At 62.0% G+C, this 15,179-nt stretch overlaps 1 protein-coding gene across 2 annotated transcripts; it reads right to left on the reverse strand.

Annotated features, from left to right (window-relative positions):
- On the reverse strand, positions 3,334-14,850 carry PRPF31 (pre-mRNA processing factor 31). Of its 2 annotated transcripts, none has more exons than XM_018063449.1 (14): positions 14,747-14,850; positions 12,649-12,833; positions 12,497-12,557; positions 11,946-12,029; positions 11,222-11,319; positions 10,534-10,640; positions 9,624-9,793; positions 8,267-8,424; positions 7,762-7,851; positions 5,555-5,682; positions 5,406-5,478; positions 4,847-4,975; positions 4,646-4,744; positions 3,334-3,730 (listed from the first exon to the last, which is right to left on the reverse strand). In XM_018063449.1, the coding sequence occupies exons 2-14, from the start codon at positions 12,823-12,825 to the stop codon at positions 3,605-3,607; spliced, it is 1,500 nt and encodes a 499-aa protein (XP_017918938.1). In that variant the 5' UTR covers positions 12,826-12,833; positions 14,747-14,850; the 3' UTR covers positions 3,334-3,604. The 2 variants fall into 2 exon arrangements, with proteins under 2 accessions (XP_017918938.1, XP_017918939.1); XM_018063450.1 differs by having other exon boundaries at positions 14,718-14,775.

The following is a 15,179-nucleotide window of genomic DNA, read 5'->3' on the forward strand; positions in this document are numbered from 1 at the left end:
CCTCCTCCTCCCGCCTCGGGGCACAACACGCCAGCGCGAGGACTTGTGCGTCAATCCAGATGCCTGTGTCGCCCTGATTGGGTACGCCCGCCCCCCTCTCGTAACCCAATTGGTCGGAGGGAGGAGCTAGGCTGATCAGGGGCGGGAAGTCGTCCGTCAAGTTTGGAGCCGTCTTCCATTGGTCGTGGGGGGACACTCTGCCCTGCAGTCATTGGCTGGTCCAGAAGTGGGTGGGGAAAGAGGAGGAAGGCATGGAGAGTGGGCGTTAAAGGCCGCGTACCTAATCGGAAACAGACAGGTGCCTTCAAAGCCGGGGCCAGGCTAGAGGCACCTGCCAATCAAGGCATCCCTTGGGCGGAGCCAGGCAAGAGCGCCCGGCTGTCGTTCATTTCTGTCCGTCCAATGATGTGACGAGTGGGCGGTACCCGCTCCTGGCAGCGTGTGAAACCAGGCAGAGCAGGTAGGCTTGGGACCAGCGCGCATCCCTCCGCCTGCCTTGTCTTGGCCGGGCGGACCGGTCTCTCACTTGCACGGCCCATCTTTGAGACTCAGAAGGAAGGAAGCAGGAGACAATGCCCCAAGTCACTGACATCACGCATAGCCGCACTGGTTGGGAAGCAGCATGGAGTTTTTGGCCTTCCTCTGAATGGTGACGTGATTGTGGGACAGCAAGTCTCCTCCGCACCTCCGTTCGCTTGTCGTGAGGACGCCGCACAAGGTACAGATGGGATTCCGTGTCCCCCCACCATGATTGTCGCCTACTGGTCCTTCACATCTCAGCTCGGTGGGCTTCTCTTGAAGGGAAAACTTCCTGACCTCCCGTTCTGAGCGGTCCCACGAGCCCTGTTCATTAGAACCTACTCTTGCGAGTATGCCATCCTTTTCCTAATGGTTTGAGTCTTCTCTCAGTAGAAAGCATTCAGTAACCATTTGCTGAATGAATACATGGATGGATATGGGGAATGACTTGTGGTTAAGACTTGCTAGGTACCGGTGCTTCTGCAAACCAGGAGGCATTTGCCCTGGGCCACACAGTGGAGATGGGAAGTCAGGTGGAGGAGGAAAGTTAGGGAACTCCAGGGGAGATGTCGGTGAGAACATTGGAATCACCTGCGACAAGGCAGGCACTGCTTTCAGGTTCATCCAGGCCTGGGGAGTGAAGCCTGCTGCTGCTGCTGCTGCTGCTGCTGCTGCTGCTGCTGCTGCTGCTGCTGCTGCTGCTGCTGCTGCTGCTGCTGCTGCTGCTGCTGCTGCTGCTGCTGCTGCTGCTAAGTCACTTCAATCGTGTCTGACTCTGTGCAACCCCATAGACGGCAGCCCACCAGACTTCCCCACCCCTGGGATTCCCCAGGCAAGAACACTGAAGTGGGTTGCCACTGTCTTCTCCAATGCATGAAAGTGAAGTCGCTCAGTCGTGCCCGACTCTTAGCGACCCCATGGACTGCAGCCTACCAGGCTCCTCTGTCCATGGATTTTCCAGGCAAGAGTACTGGAGTGGGGTGCCATTGCCTTCTCCGGGGAGTGAAGCCTAGGGATCTCTATTTTTACAAACTTCCTGGCTGATCACTAGAATTGAGGTTATTGATCCATAACAGCGTTGTTATTCAACATGTGGTCCCTGGATGGAGTAGTGACTTTAAGAAGGCTTAAAAATCCCTTGGGGATTTGTCAGATGCAAATTCTGATTCAGGAGGTCCCAGGCCCTGCTTTCTAACGTTCCCAGGTGATGGTGATGGCCCACCGTTCACACTAGGGCAATGGTTCTCAAACTTGGCTGCACCTGGGGACTTAAAACAATTCAGATACTCAGGCCTTGCTCTAGACCGATTAAATCAAGAGTTTCTCGGGATGGGAACCAGACATGGTAATTCAGACTCTGAGGATGATTCCAACATGCTGCTAACCTGGTAGAGAACTTTCTAGAGTAGCAGTTTTCAAAGTATTAGTCCCCGCATTGGCAGCAATGAACACCACCTGCGAAGTTGTTAGAAAAGTCGTGCGTTCGAGCCTGACGGTAGACTGTGTGCTTCCCTGGCGGCTCGGCAGGGAAGAGTCATCTGTGGGTGCAGCAGACGCAGGTTCAATCCCTGGGTGAGGAAGATCCCCTGGCAAAGGGAACGGTCGCCCACTCCAGTATTCTGGGAAATCCCACAGACAGAGGAGCCTGGCAGGCTACAGCCCATGGGGTCGCAGAGTCGGACATGACTAAGACACTAAACACACACACGTACACACAGACCAGCTGAATCAAACTCTCCTTCCGGGTGATCCTGAAGCGTGCTAAACTTGGAGAAACTAAGAGGATGCAGGGCTGTCAGGCCAGGTGACTGAGATTCCTTGAGACTCGCACCTCCATGCCCCTGTCCACTGGTTCAACGGTTCAGTCTGGCTGGGTTGGGGGAGGGACGGGGACTCTGACAGGTGGCCCTTCCCCGGCAGACCCACAGGCAGAGGTCGTCACTTTCAAGCAAGGCTGATCTACACAGATCCAGTGTAAGTCTGGGAAGACAGTTCTGTGGCCTGGGGTTATCCGGCCTTCGGAAAGAACCTCCCAGGTGTGCATACTTTTCACGTGAGGGAGGGGAAGAGTAGCCCTGGGATGAGGGGAGACTGGGGTCCAGAGACACACGGAGCCCCTGGTGGTGACAGCGGAGCCCCATGGAGAGAGATTTCAGCCAGGACCCAATGAGCTGGAGAGAGACCCAGGGAGAAACTGCGAGCGGGAGAGGCCCGGCTCCCCGTGGGGCTGCTCCTCCAGGGTGGCTGAGAGTGGCTGACCTCGCAGGTCAGCAGGTAGCGCTGAGGCCAGCGCTCAGCGCAGAGCAGGCGGCCCCTGGAGGCACAGCACTCTGCGCACCTGGCAGGCGCCTTCGCAGTGCTGGGTGGCCCAGGGCAGGGCGCCTGTCTGCCCGCACGGGCAGGGCTTGGCGCCGCAGGGCAGGAGCGGGAAGCCCTCAGCCAACGCTGGAGTAACAACAGTGGCCCCGTCACGGGGCCCTGAGGCTGAGCCCGGTGCTGAGTGCTTCCTGAGCCTCTTTGTGTCCCCATGTGTGCGCCTGGCGACGTGAGTGGGGAGGCCTGCAGGGTGGAGAGCAACCGCCCAGGATGCCGCGAGCACCCACGTGGCCTGTGCCGGAAGCTGGGGCCTCAGAATGAGCGCGGTTCTCAAAGGGGCCTGGAGATGGAGAGGGCAACCCTTGCCCGGGAACTGTACGAGGTGACAGGCCCAGGGTGGATCTGGGTTCTGCGGAGCCCGAGCTCTGCTCCCGAACCCAGAGCGCTGACTCCTCAGCCACCCAGGTGGCTGACAAATGCTCAGTCGCCAAGACTGGATCCTGATAACGTGTTTTTAATTACACCTCTTCCAAAGGTAGCTCCTTTCCCAGTTAAAGATGACTCGTGGTGAGGCCTGGCTGTGTGTCTGCGGAGGGGGTGGCGAGCTCCGCGCGGGGGGCCGGCTCCTCCCGGGCCTCACTGGCCGTCACGCCACAGCGGCTGGCCTGGGGCGCCGCTCCCTGCCAGCACCCCCAGCCCCTCCGGACCCCGACCCCCTTGGGGCGGGGGCCCCCATGTCCCTCTGGCCACTAACGGCCAGGCGCCCCCCTCAGGTGGACGTGATGCCGCTCTTCTCGCCCTTGACCTTGAGGAACTCAGCCATGCTGGAGAAGTACTTCTGGCTGGCCTCCGCCACCTTCTTCTCTGCTGCTTGTGGGTTCACAATCTCCAGGCCCTGGGCAGGGGAGGGATAAGGGGCGGGGTGGGGAGACGGCCTGGTCTCTACCAGCCTCCCAGTGAGGGAATCGTGGCATGTCAGGGGCCCACGGCCCTTCCTGATGGGCCTGGGGTTCTGGGCAAGCATGTGGAGGGCGTGCCAGCCCCCAGGTCTCCCCCACCCTGGGAGATCCTCTGTGGTTCTGGGGTGAGGCCAGCGGGGAGGACCTGGATCCCTGAATTTTAACAAGATCTCCGGGCGATTTTAAAAACATCACCGTGTGAGAAAGGCTGATCCCGTTCAGTTCCTGAATGAGGAAACTGAGTCCCAGAAGTAAGAGGCTTGCCCGCAGTCCCAGCATGAACCGCACCAGCCCCAGCGAGGATTTACCAGCCAGCTCTGGGGGTCTGACACGGGGCTGGTGTTGATCCACATGTCTTACACCCGGGGATTCTCACCTCGCTGAGGCTGCCCCTGGAGGCTCCGTCTCCCTTAGTCCTTTCCGGCCCAGCACTTTCCACCTCCCAACACTATGTATCTTACTTGTCTGACCCCTGAGATAAACTCCAAGAGGGCGAAACTCCCCGTGTGTGTGTGTGTCTGTGTGTCCTATTTGTCCCCTGAGATAAACTCCAAAAGGGCAAAACTCCCTGGTGTGTGTCTGTCCATCTCAGCGCCTGCGACAGTGCCCCCAGAATTCAGCGGGCATCCCTCAGGGGTGGGAGCAGCTGGGCCTGCTCGGGGCCACAGAGACTCAGTGGCCCCTGTGAACCGTGACATGTGCTGGGAATCCAGATACAACCTCGGGGGCTTCTTGGGAGCCCCCCGCCCAAACCCATGGCAGCCCTGAAGTGGGGCTCAGGTAAGGAAGCAGCAGCCCAGGACAGGGGAACACGGCCTTCCCCGGGCCTGCTGCCTCCAGAGACCCGGTACCTGGAGTGGGGTGAAGGCCACGCTGGAGGCGGTTCCCGACGAGCGGTCACGGATGGTGGACTTCCCACCGTACACCACGCTCTGCTTCTGCAGGGTCCGCTGCGGGGAGGGCAGGGCGCTCAGGGCTGTGGCCTGGGTCTGCACACCCGTGCCTGCCCCCATAGCCCAGGCCCCGCCCCCATCCCCAGGGCCGGCCCGCACCTGCAGCGTCTTGGAGATCCTGGCTTTGGTAGCCTCGTTCACCTGCGTCTGCCGCACCCGCCCGCTGCCCGACTTGCCCAGATGTCCCAGGCTGAAACCCAGATCTTCCTGGTAGGCGTCCTCCTCGATCTGGTGGGAGGGGAGACGTCCAGGTGTCAGCCGCCCCTCAGTCAGCCCAGGGCTCCATCCCATCCAGGACTGCCTGGGCCCTGAGTGCAGTGAGCCTTGCTGGGGCCCCGGTGAGGAGCAGGGGTCCTGTTACTACTGCTTGAGCTGAAGGGGTGTGTGTGTGTGTGCCTGCGCCGTGTGAAGAACCGAAACAGTTTTCACTGACGACACGCAAGCTAGTTCCGGCAGGACCAGCGGGGTGATGCTCAGGTAGCCGGGGCCTGGCAGGCGTGGGGCCTGGGAAGGCCTGGACAGCGGGGTGGAGAAGGTGGGGGGAGATCCCTCTGGGGCTGGGACAGAGTGGAGGCCAGGGGACCCGGGAAGAGGCTGAGGTGTTGCCACGGCCACAGCAGTGGAGGGGATGTGGGGGCGCGAGGTAGGGGGGTGTGACCTCTCCAAAGCTCATGCGGTTGGCCTGCTTCCGGATCTCCGTCAGCCCCAGCCGCTCCTTCATCTTGCGGTACCTGGGGCGGGGCAGGGGGGTCAGCTGGGAAGGGGAAGCCTCGGCCCTTCCCGCCCCACCTGGTCCCCGGGCCCCACCTGCGGCCGCCTCGCTTCTTGCGCTGCCCGTCGAGGGGCGCGGGCAGCGGCTTCACCTGCTTCACGGGCGGCGGCTCCTGCCACTTGTCGAACTTGCGCTCAATCTCGTCCTTCAGCTCGTAGCCCACCTGGGGAGGGCGGGCTGGGGTCCAGCAGCGGCTCCCACGGGCCTGGACTGCCCCCCGCCCCAGCTCCTCTCAGGTCAGTAAGGGGGATGCCCTGGAGACCGCTGCACCCGAGAATCCAGCTGGGCTCTTCCTTCAGGAAGGACCCCAGTAGGGCCCCGTCAGCTCCTCTGAGGAGCCAGGGTCTCCCCTGGGTGCACAGGCTCAATGTGACCCACCCTGTCCCACCAGCTCCCCCTCCGCGGGGCTCGCTGGGCTCCAGCCTGGCGCTGACCATCCGCTGCTTCAGACCCCGTCCCCCAGTGTCCACGGGACTCGCCTGCTCTCTGCTCGCAGGCCCACGTTAAGCCCTCACCTCCTCAGAGCAGCCCTCCCGCCTCCCAGGTTCATCAGTCTAAGCCCCCTTGCCACCTCCACGGCCTCCTCTCCCCTCAGCCTCTGCTCGGCACCCCGGACACCCTGCATATTGACCAGCGTGCGTCTCCCCATCGCCGCCCGCCCCCAGCCAGACTGGAGAAGCCACAGGGTAGGACTTTCGTCTGACTGGGTCACCGCCGTACCCCGTGGTCAGAGAGCCCCGAACGCTGTGGCAGGCTGGGTGCCTGGAAAACCATACTGCACGGGATAGACACATCTCCTGTCACAGAACAGGTCTGCCCAGGAAGACAGGCTAACGGAATAAACACCAGCATGGCGGCAGTGCTGGCAGAGGAGACAGAGTGCAGCAGAGAAGTTCCTCCCCGCCCCAGCGTGTCCAGAGACCCCGAAGCAGCAAAGACGTTCCTCCCTGTCCCAGGGTGTCCAGAGACCCCAATGCAGCAGAGAAGTTCCTCCCCCGCCCCACCCCAGGGTGTCCAGAGACCCCAAAGCAGCAAAGAAGTTCCTTCCCCGCCCCAGGGGGTCCAGAGACCCCAGTGCAGCAGAAAATTCCTCCCCCGCCCCAAGGTGTCCAGAGACCCCGGTGCAGCAGAAAATTCCTCCCCTGCCCCAAGGTGTCCAGAGACCCCAGTGCAGCAGAGACGTTCCTCCCCCGCCCCAGGGTGTCCAGAGACCCCGGTGCAGCAGAGACGTTCCTCCCCGCCCCAGGGTGTCCAGAGACCCCGGTGCAGCAGAGACGTTCCTCCCCCGCCCCAGGGTGTCCAGAGACCCCGGTGCAGCAGAGACGTTCCTCCCCCGCCCCAGGGTGTCCAGAGACCCCGGTGCAGCAGAGACGTTCCTCCCCCGCCCCAGGGTGTCCAGAGACCCCGGTGCAGCAGAGACGTTCCTCCCCCGCCCCAGGGTGTCCAGAGACCCCGGTGCAGCAGAGACGTTCCTCCCCCGCCCCAGGGTGTCCAGAGACCCCGGTGCAGCAGAGACGTTCCTCCCCCGCCCCAGGGTGTCCAGAGACCCCGGTGCAGCAGAGACGTTCCTCCCCCGCCCCAGGGTGTCCAGAGACCCCGGTGCAGCAGAGACGTTCCTCCCCCGCCCCAGGGTGTCCAGAGACCCCAGTGCAGCAGAGACGTTCCTCCCCGCCCCAGGGTGTCTGCTACCTGGTTCCTGTGAGCTCTCACTACCTGACAAGCGGGGCTCTGCAGGTGTGACTGGGCTGGGGATCTTGAAGGGGAGTGAGAGCTTAGTGGTGTGTGGGGCCAGTGGGGCCAGCGGGGCCAGCGGGGTCTTAAAGGGCCAGAGAAGAAGAGCAGGCAGAGGCAGAGCCAGGGAGAGCACGCAGAGGCTGTGCCGGCTCTGAAGACGGAGGCAGGGGCCCCGAGCAGGGGGCGCAGCAGCCCTGGGAAGCTGGAAACCGCCGGGAGCGGCCCTCCCGAGCTCGAGCCTCTGGAGGAGCAAACTCAGCCAGCACCGCGGCGTCAGCTCGGGGAACCCCCGTGGGCCTCTGGCCTGCAGGACTCTAAGACCGCAACCCCGTGTCCCTCTGGGCCACTGCGCTTGAGGCCATCGTCATGGCAGCATGGGGGAGGGGAGGCCGCCCCGGGTGGGGCCCAGCAACACCCCCGCCCCGCCCTGAGTCCCCGTGCGGGAGGGTCTTCTGATGACGGCGCTCCTCGACAGACCACAGACAGGCCATGCAGACACTGCCCTCACCTTCCCCTCCGTACTCTCGTGGAAGCTGTCCACACGGGCTGCCAGCGTACACTTGGCGGCCACCAGCCGGGCGGCTTTCCGTCGCAGATCCTGGGGCAACAGACAAGGAGGCGGGTCAGAGCGAGGCAGCAGCCTCAGAGCCCGGGCTTCCCAGAACTGCCGCCTTGCCTCCCTCTCTGCCCGGCAGCTTCCACCTCCACTGCGGCTCAGGCCTGCACTGATGTGTTACAGTAACCCATGATCATCGCTGGTGTCTTTTTCCACCTCCTCTCCCGTCTGCAGACAAACCAGGTCCAGTTCGCCCACGTACAGACGGGGAGACCGAGGTTCAGAGCTCAGGCTCCGTGCCGGGCAGGTGGGTGGCACTGACGGAACCCCAAGCCGGCCCATCGGCTCCGGCCTCCTTGCTCCCGCCCCCTTGCACCCGCCCGTGCGGCCCACCCTCTGGCTCCCTGCTCCCGACGCCTGCCGCCAGCAATGACCCGGGGACCCGGGGGGCGCTCACCGGGGGCAGGGACTGCACGATGTCGCTGTGGTAGATGTAGCCGGTGTGGGGCAGCACCGAGGTGGACGAGAAGCCCGACAGCGTCTTGCGCTGCGCCCCAAGCAGCATGATGTTGCAGGCAGGCATCTTGGAGAGGTTGGTCAGGCCGCCGGCCACCCCTGCAGCAGGAGGGGGCGGGCATCAGCGGGGTGGCGGGGGGTGGTCCTCCGAGCGCTGCCCCTTCACAGGAGTTTCCAGCCGCAGCCCCGAGGGGGGCCCGCCAGGGAGTGTCAACGTGTCCCACCTCGGGGGGATTCGGAGGGGCTCCGAGAGGCAAAGGCACGCGCGGGAGGCTGCAGGGAGCCCGCAGGGAGCCCCTGGCGCGCGAGGAACCTGACCCCGCGCCTGGGAGGCCACGTGGGCCTGCGTGTGCTTCGGGGGTCGGTCACCACGCCGGCGGCCCGGCTGTGAACCGCCTCTGGGTTCCAAGAGCGTGCCTGCAGGTGTGGGCAACACCCTCCTGGTCTCCAGGGTGGAAACCAAGGCGCGCGGCACGGTTTGCCCAAAGATGTGAGGTCAGAGGTGGCGGGGTTGGGGGGGAGCAGGAGTTCATCCTTCCCGCAACCCTGCACACGCCTGCCTCACGGACAGAACTGCGTCCCCCACAGATCCACTGGCTGAAGTCCTAAGCCCCCGCCATCTTAGAACCTGGAGACAGGGCCTTTGCAGGGGTGAGCCAGGTGAGACGATGCCCCCAGGCTGGACCCCCAACCACGAGGACAGGTGCCCCGATGGGAGGGGGAGACCGGGACGCGGGGTGACCAGGAGGGGACCCGGGACGACCAGGAGAGGACCCGCGGGCAGGGGCCATCCCCCCTGCGGAGAGGCCGCAGAAGCACCCCGCCCCCGACGCCCAGTGCCGCTCTATCCCGAGGACGGATCTCGCCCTCGAAGCCGCGCCTGCGTGACTGACACGCTCACTGGTCTATCACACACGTGCCCGCAAGTGTTCCTCGGCTGAAGGGACCAGGTGCCTGGGGGAGGCGGCGGGGGGCGCCCTGAGGAGGAAGGGACGCACTCTTTTCCCATCAGGCTGCCAGGGCCAGCGCCCCCATCTTGCGGGGAACTCTGGGGCGCAGAGAGCTGACCCATCACCAGGCGGCCCCGGGTCCCCAGCCTCCCCACCGGCCACGCCCCGCCGCCCCTGCAGCTGCCGGGCCCCAGCTCTGCCGGCCGCCACGCTGGTCTTCGATCTCCGGACAGACGAGCAGGTGGGAGTGGGGGCCGCATGCTGGGCCCCAGGACGTGTAGAACACGCCCCGATTCACAGGAAAGGGACAGGCCTCCGCGAAGCCACGGGCCTGGGGCCGGGCCTCACCCATGATCTTGGCGGCGGTGGAGGCCCCGATGATGATGGAGAGGTTGGGGGCGATGAAGGACATCCGCGACTCCACGTACTCGTAGATGCGGTGCTTGGAGGCGTTCAGCTCCAGCGCCATGTCGCAGGCCTCCTCCAGCCGCTCCAGCTCCTCCTCCGACAGCTGCTGCCTGCGGGCAGGTGGGGCACGGCTGGGGCGGGGCACGGCGGGGGCGGACCGAACAACCTGGGCCTCCGGGGGTCCTGAGTGGTGAGGGGCGCCAACCTCCCCGCCGTGCGCGCCCGCGTGCGCGTGCACTTTCAGGACGATTACTAGCCCCGCCAGCCCCGAGGCCTGGAAGCGAGGGCTGCAGAGCCCCCCGTGGTGGCGCGTCCCCGCCGCTTTCCCTTCTCTGCCGGGGAGGCAAGCTGGCCCAGACCAGCCTGCAGCCGGGCTCTTGGCAGGTGTTCCCTCTCTGAAACGCTCCCCCCAGCTCCCCAGACCTTGCAGGTCTCGGCCTTGCCAACCAGCGAGGCCGCCATCCAGCTGCTCCCCAGGAGCACCGTCACCAGCCGCCGTGGACCCTGCCCGTTCACAGCTCGTCCGGTCAGAGCCCTGCTGTGGGGTGACACGCCTCTGCCCTTCTCGCAGGCCCGCCACAGAGGTTGAGGGGCAGGGGGAGACCCCGTGTGCCCCTCCTTAGGGGACGCCACTTCTAATTACAGGCCTGCCCTCCGCTGCACCCCTGAGGACCACAGGCTCTGGGAGGAGGCTGGCTTCCCAACGCCAGGGACCCGGGGCCCAGAGCCTGGCCTGCAGGAGGTGCTCGGCGAACACGTGGCAGCGCAGCAACCCGTCCTCCTGACACTATGCCCGTGCCGCGGGGGCCCCACGACCGACGACTGTCGGATGGGCCTGCCGGGTACGCACCCCTGGGTGGTGGAGGCGGTGACGCTGACGACCATGATGGTGGCGTTGGTCAGGATCTGCTGCAGGTTCTCGTTGTTCTTGCATTTGTCCAGGCTGTTGCCCAGCTCCTGGGGGAGGAGGGGGCATGAGGGGGAGGCCCGGGGACTCAGGAGGGTCTAGAACCTCTCCTGCAGGGACAGTGGCCGCCCCCGTCTGCCCCCAGTTCCTACAAGCCCACGGCTCAAAGCATCCGCAGTCTGCCCCGGGAGGGGCTCACCCAGAAGCAGACGGTCCACCTGCAGAGAACGGGCTGCCCCCACAGGCCTGCCGCCCGTGTCCACTCGCAGTGCAGGTCTGACCGCGTCTCCTCCCCACCCCCATCTGCTCGACTCTCCCAGGAGCCTGGGTGGTGGTGGTGTCCTGCCTTCATGTGCCTGACCCTCCCGTGGGGGCCTGACCCTCCCGTGGGGCCTGACCCTCAGACCCGGAGCCTCGGAGGCCAGATTGACCTGATGACCTCTTACACTTGCCTCCTCCCTCTCCCTGAACGCTCCAGGGCCTGTTGCCATCTCGGGGTCTTGGCTTCCCCCAATCTCTGCTCCCTGTTTCCATCCTGCCTCTGGCCCAGAGCTGAGTGACCCCCTGGAGGGTCCAAGAGCAGGGTGCTCTCAACAGGCGTGGTGGCTGGGGGCCCGTCCTCTGCGCTCACCTTGACGGTGCGGATGTAATCCAGGGCGTTGGGGACCAGGGACTCCAGCTCGGGGAATCGCTTTGAGTACTTATCCCGGATGAACTTATGGATGATGTCTGGGGGCACAGGGCGGGCAGGAGCCCGATGAGGGGCAGGCAGACGCCGCTGGCTCCCCCAGCACCCATCTGCCCTTCGTCCTGCAGTGAGGGAGCCCCTTGTGGCAGCCGGGCTCACAGACACACAGCACAAAGGCTGCCCCTACTGCCGGGTGCGGCTGTGTGGATCAGTTCTGGTCCGTAAGGCGTGAGGGCAAGTCACACAGGCAACTTCCAGGTCACTCTTTTAAATGAAAAAAATGTGCCCTCCTTCTCTCTCCTGATTTTTTTTGCTGATGGGGATGTGGAGGTGATGGCTGGAGGTGGGCAGTCACTTTGTACCATGAAACAGGTGACAAATCAGTGAGACACAGACAGCCTGGGCTCCTCATCCAGACTTTCCCACGAGAGGAAAATACACCTCCTTGTCACGTCACCCTTCTGTTCAGTAGCTGAACCTACGTTTGAGCTAATGCAGGGGCTTCAGGGCAGGGCCCTGGGAGAGGCCAGCAGGGAAGGTGGCCTGCGATCCTGCCCACCCCTCCAGTGGGGACAGGAGAGGCTGTGGGGGACACCAGGCAGGGCTGTTTCTGCTTGCTCACTCAGCTCGTTCTCAGTCTCCACTGGTCGCCCTTCCCGGTACTCACTCAGCTCGTTCTCGATCTCCACTGTTAGGTTGTTGGCGTCCACGATGACCCGGTACTCAGGGGCCGCCTCCACTGGTCCCATCACTGTGGGGATGAGAAACAGCCTGGTGTGGGTGTGTGTCTAAGCACCCACCCCTTCCCAGGTCCTAGCTGGGCGAGGCCGGGGATGTGGCTGGAGTGGGGCACAGAGGGGCTGAAGAGGAAACTAGGGAACAGGTGCGCGTGTCTGCAAACCTCTCGTCTTTCCATCCCGGCCAGTCTAGATTTGACCTTCTCTCTCCCTGGAACTAAGCCCTCTCGGGGCTCCCCATGCCCTGAGGACTAAAAGCCATGCTCCCCAGAGTGATGTCTGAGGACTCCCCAAAGGCTGAAAGGTCCGGGGGGGGGGGGGAGCCAGCGCTGTGTCTGTTCCCTAAGCTGCACCCTGGGGTGCCTGGCCCACGGCTCCCTCTCCTGGTACAGCTCTTCTTCCTCAAGTCTGTTCCTGTCTCTTCACGCCCTGATCACGACGGTGGCAATAGTACTGTCACGAGTGGAAGGGGAGAAGGCACCTTCTGAAGCTTTGGCCTGCTTGCTGATGTACTCCTCAATCTTCATCATGATCTCGGCAAACTGTGTGGGGAGGAGAGCAGAGTCAGAGCCCAGGTCCCGCCAGGAGAAGGGGGCTGCTGCCTGCGTCAGCCTGCCCGGGACCTCCGCTCACCATCTTGCTGTCCCACAGCTTGGCGATACTCTTGACTGAGTCCCCGGAAAGATCCAGCTGGGTCTCCTCCTGCACATCCTCGATGGCTGGCTCCTCCTCCTCCTCCCCATAGCTTCCTCCCTCCTCCTCTTCTGCCGCCTCCTCGAGGTCGGCCAGCAGCTCATCAGCCAGAGACATCCTGAGGCCTGTGGGGAGGGAGGGCAGGACTCCCCCTCATTTACGGGGAGGGGGCTCCCCTGGCCAGAAGGCCCTGGTCCTTCTTGATCAGCCCCACTTGCACGCAGGCGCCACAGGGACAAGGCACCTTCGTTTGCTTTGCTCTCCGGCTCCTAACGGTGCCTGGCACGTCACAGATGCTCAACAAACACCTGCTGAGTGTGAAGCCACCTCCCAGAAGCAGGTGGTCTCCACTCACAGCTCACCCTTCCCACCCTCACTTCACTGGACAAGACACCGCACACCCTCACACCAATGTCTCTAAGGCTTATTAGGAAAAAGTGCACCCCCTCCTCTTAATGAGATACGACCTCTTCTTACATCCTCCTTTTCTTCCGCCCATTACAGAGGCCCCACCCCACCAATAGCTGGGCCCCAAATGGGTGATAGATACCCTGAAATAATGCTCTCAGATGTCAGGACAGCCAGGCAGGGCCTAAAATGTCCAGAGCCTGAAGGCTAATCACCTGGGGCCTGGAGCAGCACCTCATCCACCCCGGGGAGCTGTACAGACTGTTTTTGTGAAGTCCACGCAAAGCACTGTTCTACAAGGTACAATCCCCTCACTCTGTCCTCTCCAGTGCTTTTTGTTTAAATAAGAAATTGCTCCTTCTTCCTGTTCTTCTTCAGTAAGACATATGTATCATATACACGTTACTATACATAAAATAGGTAACCAACAAAGACATGCTGTATAGCACAGAAGACTCTACTGAGTATCTTCTAATAACCTATAAGGGGAAAGAGGGACTGACAGTCAGTGGTTAAGACTCCGAGCTGACACGGTAGGGAGAGTGGGTGTGATCCCTGGTCAGGGAACCAAGACCCCACATGCCCTGCAGCTTGACCAATACAGCAGAAACACAACACTGTCAATCAACTACACTCCAAAAAAAAAAGAAAGAAAGTTTCAAAAAAACTTTAGGGAATTTCCCAGCAGTCCAGTGGTTAGCACTTGGTGCTTACACTGCCATGGGCCCAGATGTGTCTGTTTACTGTATCTCCACCATCTAACAAAACACCTAGTGTATGGTAGGTGTTCAAGATATATTGGGCAAATGGATGAATAAGTGAGTTAAATCCTTATCCTAACCACGTCTGGTTTTCTTTCTCCAGTCTCTGAACATATTATTCTTTTCATTCCTAAAGCAGGGACGCAAACAATATTTCTTGCAGCGTGGATCTTCCCTGACTCCGAGAATGGATCCTATCCTGTTGCTGTACAACATATGAACCAGTTTGTTTACTTCAACACTTGAAATTCTCTAAACTTCTAACATTTTGTTTGATGTCCACCTTCCCTATTGAGCTAAAAGTTCCATGAAAACAGGGACAGTGTCCATTTTCAGCGCCCAGCTTAGCACCTGGCACGGAGTAGGTGCCACGACCTCGCTTGACACCACCCCACCTTTCTAGCCTCAGCCCCTGCCCCTATCCCCCAAACCCCACGAGTCCTCACATTTCTTTCTCTAACCCACTTCTTCCCCTCGCTTTCGGTCTTCACACCCTCCCTTTTTTACCAGCTCAACACCTCCTTATCCTTCAGTTCTCGTCTTCTAGTCCAGCTCCAGAGTAGATAGCTGGCTTGGTAATACGCACAGCACACGCCCTGTGTGTACCCTAAGGCGCATCACACATTACTTATTCAGGTAATGACTTGATTAAGCCTGTTTCCCCAGGCAACACCATGCAAAGCACTAAGACACCCAGGAACGGTTTTCTTGCTCCCACTACACCCCAGAGATGTAACCCTGAAGGCGCTCTGAGACCCTTGGGTAGTCGGTCTACGAAGGGACCCCCTCTCTCTTTGCACACTTCCTCCCCCCCCCCCCCACCCGGCCCGGGAATCCGACCTCGCCTTTCCCGTCTCCATCACGCTCACCTCTTCCCTCCTCACACCACGGTCTCTAGGAAGATAGCTTGCAAACAGCGGTCGACGCTCACTGATGACGTCTCACCCTCGCGCCCTCGTCGAGGCAAAGCTGCGCTCTGATTGGCCACCGCCCCGCGTCTTTCCTGGAGCGTTTGGAACAACTTTATTAGCACATGACGCTAGGCGGAGAAGGGATGAGCAGGGGGAAAGGAGAGCCACCTTATCCAGCTCGCGGCCCGTTGTGAACTGAGCCCGATAAAGGAGACTCGCCGCAGTCTCGCAATAGGGTGTCAGGATAAGAATAAAGGGCAACTGAGACGAACGGTGGAGCCACTCAACGAGAAAGCAAGGCTTAGTTTAAGCCGGGAGTCGGGGTGGCGGGTGGAAGGGTTACGGAGCGGAACCGGAAATAGGAAACTACCGCTCCCAGAAGGCGTAGCGG

Source organism: Capra hircus, chromosome 18, assembly GCF_001704415.2.
Source record: "Capra hircus breed San Clemente chromosome 18, ASM170441v1, whole genome shotgun sequence".
Classification (NCBI taxonomy): Eukaryota; Metazoa; Chordata; class Mammalia; order Artiodactyla; family Bovidae; genus Capra; species Capra hircus.

Excerpts from the sequence above, each read along its gene's own strand:
- PRPF31 (XM_018063449.1), bottom strand. The coding sequence starts at position 12,825 with ATGTCTCTGGCTGATGAGCTGCTGGCCGACCTCGAGGAGGCGGCAGAA. Across the intron at positions 11,320-11,945 it reads GGAGATCGAGAACGAGCTGA|ACATCATCCATAAGTTCATC; the intron begins GTGAGTACCGGG and ends CTGTGCCCCCAG. Across the intron at positions 9,794-10,533 it reads ACCGCCTCCACCACCCAGGG|GCAGCAGCTGTCGGAGGAGG; the intron begins GTGCGTACCCGG and ends ACCTGCCCGCAG.